The sequence below is a fragment of the Colletotrichum abscissum genome (genome assembly GCF_030869225.1).
Source record: "Colletotrichum abscissum strain IMI 504890 chromosome Unknown Scaffold_25.1, whole genome shotgun sequence".
Lineage (NCBI taxonomy): Eukaryota > Fungi > Ascomycota > Sordariomycetes > Glomerellales > Glomerellaceae > Colletotrichum > Colletotrichum abscissum.
In genome coordinates, this window is record NW_026850154.1 from 487,562 (window position 1) to 502,646 (window position 15,085).

General features: G+C 50.8%; 4 protein-coding genes across 4 annotated transcripts; 2 read left to right on the plus strand and 2 right to left on the minus strand.

Moving 5' to 3' along the window:
• Positions 1 to 219: 219 nt before the first annotated feature.
• CABS01_10109 (uncharacterized protein) lies at positions 220 to 1,980 on the minus strand (the record flags this gene model as incomplete). The annotated part of the gene is made up of 1 exon (XM_060543465.1): positions 220 to 1,980. One exon carries the CDS (start codon positions 1,978 to 1,980, stop codon positions 220 to 222), a length of 1,761 nt encoding a protein of 586 aa, XP_060399646.1.
• Positions 1,981 to 3,854: 1,874 nt separating this feature from the next.
• On the plus strand, positions 3,855 to 6,496 carry CABS01_10110 (uncharacterized protein; the record flags this gene model as incomplete). The annotated part of the gene is made up of 3 exons (XM_060543466.1): positions 3,855 to 3,911; positions 3,965 to 4,036; positions 4,097 to 6,496. 3 exons carry the CDS (start codon positions 3,855 to 3,857, stop codon positions 6,494 to 6,496), a joined length of 2,529 nt encoding a protein of 842 aa, XP_060399647.1.
• Positions 6,497 to 6,726: 230 nt separating this feature from the next.
• Positions 6,727 to 9,977, minus strand: CABS01_10111 (uncharacterized protein; the record flags this gene model as incomplete). The annotated part of the gene is made up of 6 exons (XM_060543467.1): positions 6,727 to 8,072; positions 8,162 to 8,568; positions 8,633 to 8,822; positions 9,405 to 9,425; positions 9,518 to 9,609; positions 9,694 to 9,977. 6 exons carry the CDS (start codon positions 9,975 to 9,977, stop codon positions 6,727 to 6,729), a joined length of 2,340 nt encoding a protein of 779 aa, XP_060399648.1.
• A 743-nt stretch (positions 9,978 to 10,720) lies between these two features.
• CABS01_10112 (uncharacterized protein) lies at positions 10,721 to 12,369 on the plus strand (the record flags this gene model as incomplete). Its single annotated transcript, XM_060543468.1, has 3 exons — positions 10,721 to 10,859; positions 11,172 to 11,375; positions 11,837 to 12,369. The coding sequence occupies 3 exons, from the start codon at positions 10,721 to 10,723 to the stop codon at positions 12,367 to 12,369; spliced, it is 876 nt and encodes a 291-aa protein (XP_060399649.1).
• Between the last annotated feature and the right edge of the window lie 2,716 nt (positions 12,370 to 15,085).

Below are 15,085 nucleotides of genomic sequence, written 5' to 3' on the forward strand. Positions count from 1 at the left end.
TCAGATTGAATAGTCTCAATTCATAGCGTTTCTTTTGTCAATTGCCCACCCATTAAGTCGGCTGTACTCGATGTTTTCTAGTCACATGTGTTCGCCAGGAGCCCAGTCATGAAAAGATGTGGTGTTATTTGTTAAGAAAATGAGTGAGAGTCATCTGATTAGATGACCATAAAATGTCGCCATCGGAGCTACCCATCACGACATGGCGGACCGTCAACTCTAAAAGAACCTCCACACCGAATCCGCACTTCTCGTCTTCTTGAAAGCGCTGTACCATCTACACAGCGGATACATAATCGCCATAACAACCAGCCAATTCGCCCACCAAACCCAAATGTTACTGACCCCGACCGCAGGCCGACCGTCCATTGGTGGAGGCAGGCCGTTCTCGCGCCCGAAGAGCCCAACGAGCAGCATGCACAAGCTAAAGAGGATGACGAGATGCGTGAGGTAGAAAAAGAGTGCCGACGTGCCGAACACGAGAAGAACGCCGAGCCACTCTGTCGCAACCCGCGGAGGCACCGAACCAAAGATGGCGAGCAGGAAGAACGTCGCCGCGAGAGTGTATGCGAAGAAGGCAAAGTCTGGCGGGTACTTCACGACGTAAAAGAAGGACGCCACGGAAACGAGGTACGGGTTCGCATCTGGGCTCGCCGCCTGATCCGGGGTCCGCAGACATCCTTCAGACAGATTCCCAATGCGGAGTACGCGTGTGAGGACGAAGAGAACGCTGAAGACGAGGCCCGCGGCGACGTTGCCGCATGCCAGCTTCGTGGGCGACAAGGGACGAACAAGGATGATGCGCGCGTAGAGGAGGCCCAGGATGGCAAACGAGAGCCACGCCAGAGGTGGGAAGCCGGACATGACGTGCGGGCGGTTGACTTCAAAGAACCAGAAGCGCCAAAAGTCGTTGGCTACCGTGCCGGTGACAGGAGAAGACGAGGCGGCGGCGCAGGCTCCATGGGTCGGCGACACCCAGTGGTTCCAGCAAATCGTGACGAAGCCGAGAACAAGCAGCACGGCGTTGTGGATGTGCCATGAAATCTGTTGGGCGCGAGCGGAAGCCTTCGACTTGGGCGGATCATCATAGCCTGTATGAACGAGGAGAGGCGTCCTCTCACTTCCGTCGCCGCGACGACGACGACGACCACCTCCACAACCGGTACCTACAAAGAAACGATCGAGCAGGTTAGCCAACAACGGCTCCGTCTCGTTAATAGCGAGCCACAAGAGGCCGACGAGGAGGTAATCCACCGCCAGCGCCACGAGGACCATGTTAAGAAACCACAGCTGGCCCTGCGTCAGCACGAACCCCATGACCGTCGAGACGGCCGTCAAAATGACGGCGCGCGTTGCAAAGTGCTTTGCCATCCGGGCGGAGGACCACCCCATCTTGAGGCGGGAGCGGCCGAAATACGCGACGCCCATGCCGAGGAGGAAAGTGAAGCCGGGGGCGCAGAGGTGCGAGAGCATGCGGACGGCGTAGCCAAAGTGACCGTTCCAGCGCTCGACGACGGCGGAGTCGGATTCTTGGTGGTTTGCACCGGTGGAATGTGGCCAGGCGTTGAGGCCGACTACATTGTGGTCCATTGCCATGAACATCATCAGCAGTCCACGGAGGAGGTCCGGGGCCAGAGCGCGGGTTGGCGGCGGCGGAGGTGAGGCATCGTCAGCTTGTGCTGGCTGCTCTGGCAAAATGGTCGGCCGGCGTCCGTTTGCTAGTGCCCGGAGGGAATCCGTGGCTTTTGCAGTTGTCGTTGAAGGCGGCTGAGAGGTGCCGTAGGTGTAGCCGTTGGACGACGTGCTCGGCTCTGCCGTGTTGACGTTGTCGTCGTCAGACTCGGCTGCCGTCACGGACTCCTCATCGTTGGGGAGGGTGTGCAAGGACGTATCCTCCTCATCCCGATGGAAACCTCGTACGTTGGGGTCTTTGAGAGACTCTCGTAATATGGAAGCGAGATTGGCGTCTGTCGAAGCCATCTTGCTTGCCGGGTTATGTTGGTTTACGTTGAGAGCATTCAACAGTTTTCATGAGTCTCACAAGAGGAGGACCTGAAGCACAAGAAGGCAAAAGGAACGGTTTATGAACTGTGTCAAGGCTGTTCAACGCCTACTAGGTATGGGAGGATTAGTCAACCGAACGCAGGCTTCCGCCTGACCCGCGTCGCCGCGTCGCGAGAGGGAGGAACACACGGGCAGAGTGTCCAAGAGGGGGATCTTAGCGTGGGCAAAAAAAGGGCGAATTCTATTCTGGTGGAACGTCCTGTCGCAGTTGATGACGTGCACCAATTGCAGTTGGGGGAAATCTGGAACTGGCGGAGCGGAGGACGCGGGCGGCGGCTCAGGCACGAGACAAAGACCGAGTGGACATTAGGCTTTGTTTTGAGTACTTTTATTCATCTCGATGGTCTCTTTCAGGTTCCCCTGCGTCAGGCACTGCATCAAGCAGCATACTAGTTCTTGGTTATAGTCAAGTGATACCATCTTGTCGGACTCAAGTTGCTTCAAGCTGGAGAGCACCTCGAAGAGGTAAGCGAACAGAACAAAAGAGCTTCAACTCGCCCCTCGGTGACTTTTGCAGCTGAGCAATGTGAGGCGGGCCAACTTCAGCCCCGAGCGGCTCAGCCGTCTGAACTTTCCGAGCGACATGTCCGCCGCTAGACACCCACCCAGATCTTCAAACTCCGCATACTTCATCAGCATTGTCTTAGTTGCTGATTTCGAGGTTGTTTTCATCCATTTATCTCAATCAACATGAGCACAAAAAGGGACACTCCCAAACCTTCGTCGCTAGGTTCAGGGGCTCTTCTTAGGCGGTGTCGCAACAGGCCGTCTGTCCCGGTTCACTGGTTAGACTTCCCGCTGACCGCCTCAACCGTGTGGATCTGTTCCTGACATGGGCCTGAGAACATGTGGCACCGCATAACGGGCTCTCTGGGCGTGACCTGCCAGCGAAACGCTGCATCTGGGGACCTGCCGCAGCCCGATAGCAAGGGATCTACCCGTAGGATCTTTTGATTATCAGGAACCCGCAAGCTTGCCACAGGTGGCCGGACTTGACGCGCAGACTTGTCAATTGATCTGATTCTGCGTTGCTGTAAACGACCTTCTCTTTCTCACGTCAGCTTGGGAGCCGCTAGCAGGATGAAGCTTTGGTGGCTCATTCCAACAAATTCCGCGCAGCCACAGCAACTTGAGTGACTGAACACACTTGAGGACTTAGGTCGGCGCGGGGTCAATAAATGGGGATTGAACTCAACTGAATGAGTCAGCATGACTCTCCCGATCTGCCAGTGCAGTTCAAGAGTCCTTCGGTCAGTACACGCAAAGCCAGCCCAGATCCATGCCCATTTCAACTCTTTTGACTTCGGGACCAGGACATCTCGACGGTGTCTCGGTCTCGTGTCAACATTACATGTGGTATCTAGAAGACGGCCGAAGCCGCGGAGGTCACCGCACCTTACCTTAGACATGTTCCGGTTCAGTTTCCCAGCCGTCTTCCGAACTTGATCCATTTCAGCCGATCGCGGGTGAATCAACTCGTCCTGATTGAGCATTAAGAAACGCTTCTATTGGCGAAAACTTGTGTAGCTGATTCTTAGTCTGCAAGTTGTCATTGCTCGTTGCTATCCGCCATCCCCTCACACGGCAGCTCATAAAATGCGGAGGGATTCTGGAGACCCCATCAGTAAGCCTTTGCCGTTCCGAGTTCCGACCTCCGTTGGGACCCCACTTCAACTCATCCGCGGGGCATTATCGCGGGGCAATAAATGAACCCTCAGGCCGTGATGAGTTGATATCAATGAGAAAGCCGAGACGAGAATTATTGGTTGAAGGCGAGAATATCACTCAAAATGGCAGACAAGACAGATATTGAGGCTATTCTCAAGACATTAACTCTTGAAGAAAAGGTAACGTTCCTTGTAACCTCTGTACCGTCATATCACTGACCCCTCACTCTTAGATCCGCCTTCTCGCAGGCCGCAACTTCGTCGAAACTGGCGATGTCCCCGATAAAGGGGTGCCTGCAATCAAGGTATTCATACCCCCAACAGCTCCATATTCCAAAGGCTCAGAACTGACCATATTATCACAGACAACAGATGGCCCCAACGGCACCCGCGGCGCTGCGATAGACGGCAGCACAAAAGCAGCATGTTTCCCGGCTGCCTGTAGCATAGCGGCGACCTTTGATCGACGCATAGCCCGCTCCGTCGGCGCGGCTCTCGCCCAGGAATCCAAAGCAAAGGGAGCCCGCTGTCTCCTCGCGCCCACAGTATGCATCCACCGCCACCCGCTTGGAGGGCGCAACTTCGAGAGCTACAGCGAGGACCCCTTCCTTGCGGGCAAGCTCGCCTCGGAGATGATCCAGGGGTGCCAAAGTCTGGGCGTCAGCGCGACGATTAAGCATTTCGTCGCCAATGAGCAAGAGACTGCGAGGACAACGGTGGACGAGACAATTAGTGAGCGGGCGTTGAGAGAGATCTACCTCAAGCCGTTTGAGATTGCGATCAAGGAGGCAAAGCCTTGGGCCATCATGTCTGCTTACAACCTCATCAACGGAAAGCACTGCGATTCGAATGAGTGGTTGCTGAAGGAGGTCCTAAGAGGGGAGTGGGGATGGAAGGGTCTGGTCATGAGCGATTGGGGCGGAACCAACTCCGTGGCGGAAGGAATCAAAGCTGGCATGGATATTGAGATGCCTGGGCCTCCGAGAATACGCAAGCCCGCGGCCGTGCTCGAGGCCGTGAAGAACGGCGAGGTCACCGAGGCCGATATCGACGAGCGCGTACGTACGATACTCGAGTGGACGGAACAGCTCAACGGCTTCAAAGACCCGACCATCACCGTGGAAAAGGCAATCGATCGCCCCGAACACCGTGCCTTGATTCGGGATGCGGGCGCGCGAGGCATCGTTCTCCTCAAGAACGACAACAATATCCTCCCACTCACGAAGGAAAAGGTGAAAGGCAAGAAGATTGCCCTCATCGGCTACGCCAAAGACGGCCTCGCCCACGGCGGCGGCAGCGCAAGCGTGAACGCACACTACAGACTCCCGCCCTGGGACGCCCTCCATGAGGCCCTGGGCTCCGACGTGGAGTTCACCTACGCAAAAGGTGCTCACAAGGAGCGTCTTCTCCCGCCCATCACCCACGACGGAAGGGTCGGCACCATCGTCGGTCTGGACGGGAAACCTGGCTTCAGCCGGGTGTTCTACGACTTTGGCAAGGAGGATGCCCAGCCTGTTTCGGTCCTCAATAGCTATCCAAACTCGGCTTACTCCCCGTTAGGCTCCCAGGAGTCAATGTGGAAGACACTCGACATCGTTGGCGACTTCACGCCTTCCGAGACGGGTTCGCACTACATCGCCTGCTCAGGCATAGGCCCGACTCAGGTGTTTGTAGATGACGAGGTCGTCTTCGAGCAAAAAGGAAATTGCGCAGATCCTATGGGCGCTTTATTCCAAGCCGCCAACGAGCCGCAAACAAAACATGCTTTTACAGCAGGCAAAACCTACCGCCTCCGCATCCACAGCAAACCGCCTACCAAGATCGGTCTTGAGATCCTGGAAGGCCGCACAGGTGTGCGAATGGGCTTCGGGCTGGAATCAGACCGAGACGCGGACCTTCAGGGCGAAGCTGCGCGGGTGGCTGCCGAAGCGGACCTTGCTATCGTATTCACCGGACATGATCCGCAGTGGGAGACGGAAGGCCGCGATCAGGAATCGTTCCACCTGCCCTACGACCAGGATGGGCTTATTGATGTCGTCGCGAAGGCTAGCGGCGGCAAGACGATCGTAGTCAACTCTACCGGCGTGGCGGTCGCGATGCCCTGGCTTGGCAAGGTGTCTGCTCTGGCGCAGTCGTGGTTCCCCGGCCAGGAGTGCGGCAATGCCATTGCTGATGTGCTCACCGGTGCCGTAAACCCTGAGGGTAAACTGCCTGTCAGTTTCCCTGCTCGCGTTGAGGATGCTCCCGCACATGGGAACTTCCCTGGAAAGAGAGGTGATGATGGAGTGCTCAGGGTCGAGTATGCCGAGGGCGTATTTGTTGGATACAGGCACTACGACCGTGTGGCAAAGGAGGTACTGAACTTCCCCTTTGGATACGGTCTTTCGTACACAACCTTCGAGTACACAGGCTTCCAAGTGATAAGGATCAATTCTGCTGGAAACGAGTTTGAAGCCTCAGTGGAGGTTTCCAACACGGGTGCCGTCGCCGGCGGCGCTGCAATCCAGGTGTATGCCGGGCGAACGAAGAGGTCAGCAGACACGCCGGCCAAGGTGCTCGTGGCGTTTGAAAAGGTTCAGCTGGAGCCCGGAAGAAACGCCACGGTCAAATTGGCAATCTCGGCAAAGGATTTTGCTTCATTTGACGACTCAGCGAGAGAATGGGTTCTCGATGCTGGAGACTACAGCTTTTACCTTGGCCAATCTGCCGCCGAGACACTGAATACTGTGTTACTGACTTTGGAGAAGATGACCTACCATTTGTAGCGACGCAAAAGAGAACAAGCGATAGTGTCAGTGGATAGTACGGATGCCAAGTAGCGATCGTTGTCTTAGAGAGATGGACATGAGAGATGAAGATGAGATTGGGTGGCTGGCAGCAAAGGGGTAAGAGATAAGTCGAGAAGAAATGCTTGAGACAAGCCGGCAAGGCCCCGATAATTTTCTGACTCTTTGGTTCTTTGTAATCACATAAATGAGAAATCAGGCCGTATCTATCACATGCCGCCACCGCCATCAACGCCACCTCCTCCTCCTCCACCTCCGTCCATACCCGCGTCTAAACCTCCCCATCCTCCATCAACTCCTCCCCCGTCGCAGTCATGAGAGAATCCATCACCACCATCACTAAAATCCCACCCCCCCAGGTCTTGGGCTTGTTCAAAACCGGTCAACCCCGTAAAATCACACATACAGTCACACAAACTCCCTGATGTAAAGTCCACTGATGCGCCAAACCCATCCAGCCCTTCAGCAACGAATGCCCCATCTGTGGAGGGAAAAGCTCCTTCAGTGCCCAAAGCTTTTGGACCAACGTTAGCCTGTACGGCGGACGACGAGAACCTTGCGTTCGCGATGATTTTATCCACGCCAACGGATCGACTGTCACGAAGAGCTTTGTAAGCTTCTACTTGGCAATCGTGGGCTGCATCGGCCCAGTCAGCCAGGGTGCAGTCGTGACCCTTGACGTGCTCGTAGGAATGGCTGAAGGGCTGGGCCCGATGAATGCCAGCGAGCTTGACTCGATCATGTTCCATCAAGTTGCTGCCGGCACGAGGGACAAGATTGCCGTGTCCATGCCTCTTCAGCTTCTTCAGTTTTGACCTGCGCTTGTTTTTATGGAATAATCCCCAGGACCTTGCCGTGTTGAAGAAGACCACACCGTGGGCCTTAAAGTTCCATTGGCAGCTTGAACGGAATAGGTCTGACCGATGCATCGCGACGGCTATGCAGCCTAGCACCTCGAGCGCCTCTAGTACGCTCAATCTATTGTCCATCCACTCGTCGTAACCGATCTGAGAACTGCTCTGGCTGGAATCGTTGTACGAGGGCGTATAGAACTGTCGCTCCCTAAACATATGGAGCTGAGCGACAGACCACGCGTCAAACGGAAATGCCCACAGGTGTTTTGTCAATCGACATTCTCCGCATTTCACTTGAGGCTGTAGATCTTCCTCTTCTTGAGTCCGTGCCTCGGTGCAGTCCCATGGAAATAGGCCTTGATATCGAAATATGGGCTCCCGAAAACCTCCCCAGTCGGTCCAATACTCAACCAGACTATCGATGATATCTGTGTCGTTATGATGGTCAAATTGACGGTAGCGAAGAAGGAATTCTTCCGTGTGGCCATTTGACGCTGTTTCTCTCGAAAGTGGAATGACTTTCTTGGGGAATCCGTCATGGCAGCCCTTTCGGCACACGAAACTTAACAGGTACAAGATCTGTGAGGGGGGGTGTTTCTCCTGCTTGCAATCTCGTGCATAAACCATGAAGCTGCCAAATAAACTGCGATTGATGAGATTATCGCAAAACTTCTGGCAATTATTACTACCGGGGTGCCACTCTAGGATACGAATCGATGTTTAGCCATGAACCTGACCTATTATGAAGAAAATGGATGAGTGGTAAAGACGCAAAGAACAGAGGACAGACTTAGGGGAGTTTTTTCATCAAAGAGTCTATCGACGATGCTTTCAATGTAGGCCTTGGCGCGCAAATGAAGCAGAGCATGAAGCTTTTCGTATATGGGTCTCCTGATGCCCTTCAAGTCCTCTTGATTGCGGTCAATACCTTCGACGTATTGAGAGCTGGCATCGGCTACCATTTCGATGATTTCGGCCTCTTGAACACGGTCATCCTCAGTCAGGCCCCAAAATGCGCTGCCTACGACCTGTTTCATGAAGGCTTTCATCCGACGAGTTCTAGGGAGATGCTCGCTAGCAGAAAATAGGTGCCTGTCCTTACTCAGAGCTAAGCAGTTATGCAATGAACTTTGAGGTGTGGCTACTGGATGAAGCTGGAGTCGGTCTCTGACCGAGAAAAACACGCCTTGCTTGGACCTGAGAAGGTGAATTTAGCATAATGTGAATTACCAGGGAAGAAAAAATTCGAGGGGCTACACACTGTTCGACGCCGTTCTCAATCATCAGTGGCCCAATCGTGAGACTCATGTGAACGTTTCCATATGGGATCTCGGCCTCAACCTTTGTCACCTTTCCTACAATCTTGACGAACTGGTCAGCGATTCCCCTGCTCTCATCTCCTTGCAAATTCCCAATGTCGTCAAGCTCGTTCTTCTTTGCTGCGCAGTGCTCTGTTTTAAGTTGTACTAGAGGACAGTTTGAACGATGGAGAGAGCGCTGGCCGTGTTCAAAAGGGAACAGTTTCTCTCTCGCCGGCTCAGAAACACCCTCAAGACAATAACACAAAGTCTGTGCTTGTGCATCAGAAACACACGTTGATAGTATGCAATTCTTGTGAACTTTGCGCAGATCCTCCAGGTGAAATTCAAACCTGCATGTTCGTACACAAGTCTCACAGAAATTGAATGGGCGCCCGCCTGCAGATGATTTGTCACAAGCGCATTCATCTTTACATCGGAAGTATGTGCCTCTGATGGTAACTTTGCACTTAGAGCATTTGAGCGGCGCAAATTCTATTTGCGTTGGAACTTCTTCTGGTAGCATCGCAACCACTGCTAGGTTCAGTATGACTTAGTAGAGCAGTATCCTGATATACGAGTCGAGAGAACGGATGTGCTTACATTGCGATGCGCGTGGCCTAAGCCACTGCCCAAGTCTATAATCAGGATCCCGATGTTGGGTCACTTGTACACAACGAGAGATTGAGTCTTCCAATGATTCAAAACATAAAACGCCCCTTGAGATGAACTTACTCTTGTCTATATCAAGCATACCTAGACAAAGTGGTCAAACAAAGCTTTCAATCATTTCGATCCAGTGGCCTATGTGACCTCGGTATTTGGAATATCAGTCAAAGGAGGCCTACCTGCTGCTCTGAGGAGCATTTGCGCTATCCTCTTCTTGTCTGCAAGTCCTTCTGAGTCACTGGTGTCTAGATGGGCCAAAATGTCGGCCGCTCTAGATAAGAGGTAGTTAGTATGACGAAATGCGATCAATCATTAGGGCATTGAGCGCATAATAGACATGGTTGGTAGAACTCACACAGATCCGTCCGAAGCCACACCAGTAGCTCTTCGACAAAAGGCTTCTAAGCCAACCCAGTCTTCTGGCTGCACGCGAGCTGAGGGAGGTGTGGCATCATCTTCCCACATATTGAGGGCTCGGAGAATTTCGTCGAGGTCCCGTTCGATACCAGCCCAATATAACTTGCATAGTCGACGAACAGTGATTTCAGGATTGCCGTAACTTAGCGGTACAGGGAACCATTGCACTTTTTTGAGTTTTTTCCGAGGCAATCCAGTGGGAGAACGCAAGGAGGCTCCCATGGTGACTTGCCGATGCGATGGTTAAAGCGTGCAGTCTTGGCGTGGGATAACTGAGTAGTCAAATAGCACCAATGAGCAGGGACAGAAACAGGCGAAGAGTTATATAAGTATGTGTGAGTTGTTGGCGCGTCCAATTCACCTGTTAGCCATAGAACTACAGTCTTTCGCAATGTGGTGCTTTGCGTGCTTGAGAAGCACCCAATCATAAGTATGTTATGCAAGCCAAATCAAATATGGAAGGAGCTCATGGCTATCAATAATATGGGTGTTCCGTTTGAACTTCAACGAGAACCAATAAGTAGATGCTTGGCACTTGTCTCGCGCAGCACGCCGGTGGGTGATGCAAGTAAGAGAATATTGGCGACGTGCATTATCCAGTCAGCGGAACAATCCTAGTTCCAGGAGCGCAGTCTGCCTCTATTGAACCCCTCTATTGGACCATGTTGCAAGGCAGCCAACACCCTACACGACACACTGACGACTTGCCTCTCCTGATAGGTTCATGCAAATTTCGCGGGCGCGTTGTGTTACGTTGAGCCACTTGGCATTAATTCAGCCTGCGATACCGTGCATGTGGCTTGGTTGGCCGTCAATCCCCCTCCTCAGTGTCCCGATGTCCAACTGGAGAAGATAAACCCCTTCTGCTCTCCCCCATTCATGTAGAATTAGCTCTAGCTGTTGCTTATTATATTGAGAATCATCTCTTGCCCTACCTTTGTCTAGAAGTTTCGCAAAATTGCAAAATGTCAGTGACACGTCATGCTCTGGGTGCCTCTGCCTCTGGCGCAGAGTCTATGGGCTCCACTACATTGTCGGGTGCTTCAATAGCAGTTGCTACAATGCTCAGCAATCTCAGTGAACTCAGTGACAAAGCCCTTCTCGGTAAGTTTGTCCTTCTCCGCGTGATCAAAGTAGCGCCACCGCTACACCAGACACTACCACCTTGATGCTCACTCAGTCTGCCTCGACTACCTTAGCGATAGGGAGGGAATCTCTGGATCAAAAGGCCATGAGACAACGTATGATAAACTTGCGCTACGTAGTTTCAGATCGTTTCAAGGACAAAGTGAAAATGCCTAGCAAGAAGTGGGAAAGGTGCGTCATTGCCTGAGCTCATCTGTTGGGCTATCATAATCAACCACCCGACTAACGGTCATCTGAATATTGGCAGAAAACAACACACCGCTGTCTTAGTGCAGGTAGCTGCACTGTGCTCAAGGGCCGTCTATCGAAAGGACCCTGCTCAGGTTGTCCCTGAGCTTTCAGGATATGTTATCAAAGATAGACACTGGATAGAGCCCACATGGGACGGATCAGGAAAGGCTGCTGCTCTGTTCGAAATTGCACCAGCCACCCCAGACTTTCGCCAGAAGATACTGGTGATTGCGATTCGAGGGAGTGCGTCTAAGGTTGACTGGCTTGTCAACTTGGATAGCGCGCTAACAGAATCTCCTGGATTGATGGTGAGTGGTAAACCTTTTCCCCTTCCTGCTAGGCCTTTTATGCCCCGAACTGTGACGGGAGATAGCTGTTTGACAATGATGTAAATCTTGTAGAAACTCCCCGATTCGATCAGAAGACCAGTACTCAAAGTGCATCGCGGATTTGCTCAATGCGCCACGGCGCTTGCACCAGGTCTCTTGCATCAAATAAAAGCTGCCTTGGAAGATGACCAAATGCAAGATCAGACGGTCGAAATTGTCTTTACAGGTCATTCTGCTGGAGGAGCCGTTGCATGCTTGCTATTTTGCCACTTCTTAACTTGTTGTGGTTATGGTATGGGCTACAAACAAGTGGAATTCAGACCATGTCTGCTAGTTCTGAAGAAGACCGTCAAACTGACCAATGCGGTCATGCAGATTCGGGCTCAAATAAGCCGACGTTGTCTTGCATTACTTTCGGTTGCCCCCCTTTCATCAACGCCGACATCGATTCACGCCTCACCGACCTCTTTCCCGGAAGTGGCTTTCTCCGAGGGTCCATGCTGGCCTTCGTTAATGATGGCGATCCGATCCCACGCATGGACTCAGCATACGCCACGGAGTTGGCGCGCATCTGGAATCTAGTAGGAGGGAGCACTTGCCCGCCGATGAGCGCAATACCGGAGTTCAAGCCGCCTAAGCTACGTCTGAGTAGTCTCGGCGAAGTGGTATGGCTATCCAAAAAGGATCAGGAGATCAAAAATAAAGGGAACAAAGAAGAGAATGAAGGCTTGAAGGTCATAGCATGTTACCTTGGTCGTAACGACCTCGAAAAGCATGCTTGGGCAAACGTTTTGGCGCACGATATGAACCTGTACGTGAAGTTCACGACTCTCATTGGAAATGGCAATTTTAATGGCCGCAATGATTGGACAACGGTTACGAACGAAGGGCATTGTGTTATCAACTAGAAGGTTTATATAGGGAGAAGAATATGTCTATGTAGTAAAGCAGGTATTGCAGCTACCTTAGTCGAATAAATCCTTTGCTCACCGAGTAAACCTGATTTGACTAAAAAGTTCCTCAGGTAATATCGACTTTGAAACAATCTCTAAACGTTCGTGGCTTTGATTATTTGTGTATTACACAGAATTATACATTGGGAGGGTTCTTGAAGTTCACAGCCTCTATCAGTCATTTGGCTTAGCGTGAAGCACTCATAAATGTAAATACACTGGATTGCATCCCACAAAGACATTGCGGACTGCTTTTTGTGGCAACTTTTGGAAGCATAGTCATGATTGTCTACCTATTAGACAGTGAGTAAGCGACTACATTAGTTGGTGATTGAGTCTAGTTTGAAGAGATTTCTTGATGCATAGGGTGTTCAGATGACAATGGCCAGTACGCAGTATGTCGCGATGAGACCTGAGGCTCGGCAGAAACTTCATGTTCATCCCGAAGAAAGACATTCTCTGCATCCACCACTGTAACATTCTGGCAACTTAAGCCATCACCAGGCCCCAATATCACACCAAGGTCCTGCCTATCGTGGTAAAAAACATTGACATGACTAAACGTTTGCTGACTGGTCTAATGTGAATCACTACGAGCAGAGAGCACTTGTAAAGGCGCTGTTTCAACCAGAACACATAAAGAGGACCATTGAGAACGCAAAGCAAAGGCCAAAATAGAGAATCACGCATCCTAGTGGCCTGTTTACAGGTGACAAATATCGATATGAAACCTAGTCCCGGGAGGTTGTCACAGACCGTATGCAAAAGTCGAGATCAATACCACGGGTCTTCCGTGTTCTGAAAAGTCTGGACATGTAAATAGTAGATGGTGTCACTACAGTGACGGGCGAGAGTGGGTAAGTGGCTGTCTGTATTGGTAGAAAGGGCACCATCGTCGTCTGCCGTCTTCTATTCGACAGCGAGAAACGATAGATCGGGTCCAAGCCGGAGCAGGACGTCATCTAGCATTGTGCCCGGCAAATCCATGCTGCAAAAAGTGCCTTAGTCCAAGACATCTGAGTGTACATGAGTATTTAGCCTCGAGTTAACTTCCCGCGCATACGAATCCTAATAGCAAAGTTGTCTAGCACTCTGAACCTTGTGATCTAGACAAGGAATTGTCGCTGTAATTGAAACGGAGACAATGATTAATCAGATTCGGTAGGTCATGCTCAAGACACCAAGCAACCCCTTGAATCACCAACGACCTGGAACGGAGCCGAGGAGCATAAGGTCATCGTCAAAGCATGGACAGTAACCGTACGGCGCGTCTCTGGTTCATAGTCGCATTATGGCCAGGGGATCGTTGTGTAACACAAGCAGTAGCTATATCCCCGCCGGAGCGTCAGCCGAGCGGTAAGCATTGCCTCAACAAGCACCCCTTTCCCGCAATAGAAGCCCCAGCGAAGCTGAGATCCGTTGACAGCCGCGGACAACGGCTGTGCGGGCCGTCTGAGTCCCTGATTCATGACGGCCGCACTCGGTGCGACGGCGTTTGTGGAGCGCTGTGGCCTCCTTGCCAAGCTTGCCAAACAATCAGGCGTGAGCGAAAGCTTAAATCGATGTTAACCCGCAACAGGATGTGACCCCAGCAACTTGAGATACGGCGATCCTAGCAAGTGAGAAGCACTGACAGCCGTAAAGATCGGCTCCACCAATCGATTGACTTTCGATTTACGACTTGCCGCACCCCCCTAATCTGTGAAGAACAGCGTAACAGCATTTGTCTGGCAATGGATGTCCTTGCTCAAGATAAAGGCTGACATCAAACCTTATTCCCGTCGATTGCCATTAGCAGAAACCACCTTAGCTGATATCTGTAGATCACTTCCCTCATTCGTCCTTCAGAATATCAAACATGGCTAGATATCTCGGTTATGTGATTGAGAACTGATTCATGGCGGCCGCACGGTTACACCGTTGTCTGGCGGCGGGGTCCATGGCAAACGTTGGCCCGGATGCGAAACCTTACGCCGGAGTGTGGGGCAGACACGACCGGGTTCCGGCTTTGAACCAACTACATTCCTTCCGGTTAGTAAGTCAAACCACCCACTTTTGGCCCACCCCCCCTTTTGGCCCACCCTAATAATATAGTCTTAAAACATCGATATCAACTATAGTTAATTATTTAACTACTTTCTACTACTATAATAATATAATTATTATTCTTACTAAGTAACTCGACCCCTATGAGTCGATTAGAACTAATTAAATAGTTACTAAAGTCTTCTTAAGCCTTTTATACGTCCTAAATACTTATAAACTTAGTATTTAAGTTTATTAATATATATATATTTTTTTTTAAACTTTATATACTTAACTCTTATTTTTAAAAATCGAATTTAGTATTAAAATATAGCTAAGTAATAGGCCTACTTATTAAATACCTTTTTTATTTTTTTAAATAGTAATTATTAAGTAGTATTATTTAAACTAAGCTTTATAAATAGCTTTAAGTAGTCGCTAAGCTTACTAGCTTTTTTAAGAATTAACTAGTTAATAATAGAGGTTATTAATACCTAATTAAGTAGTTTTTTAATATTATTAGTTATTTACTTAGTTTCTATACCCCTTTTAAATAGTATAACTTATATAAATAAGATTATTAAATTAAGAAATAGCTTAGCTATATTAAATAGCTATAGTTTAGTTATTTTCTACTTACTTTATA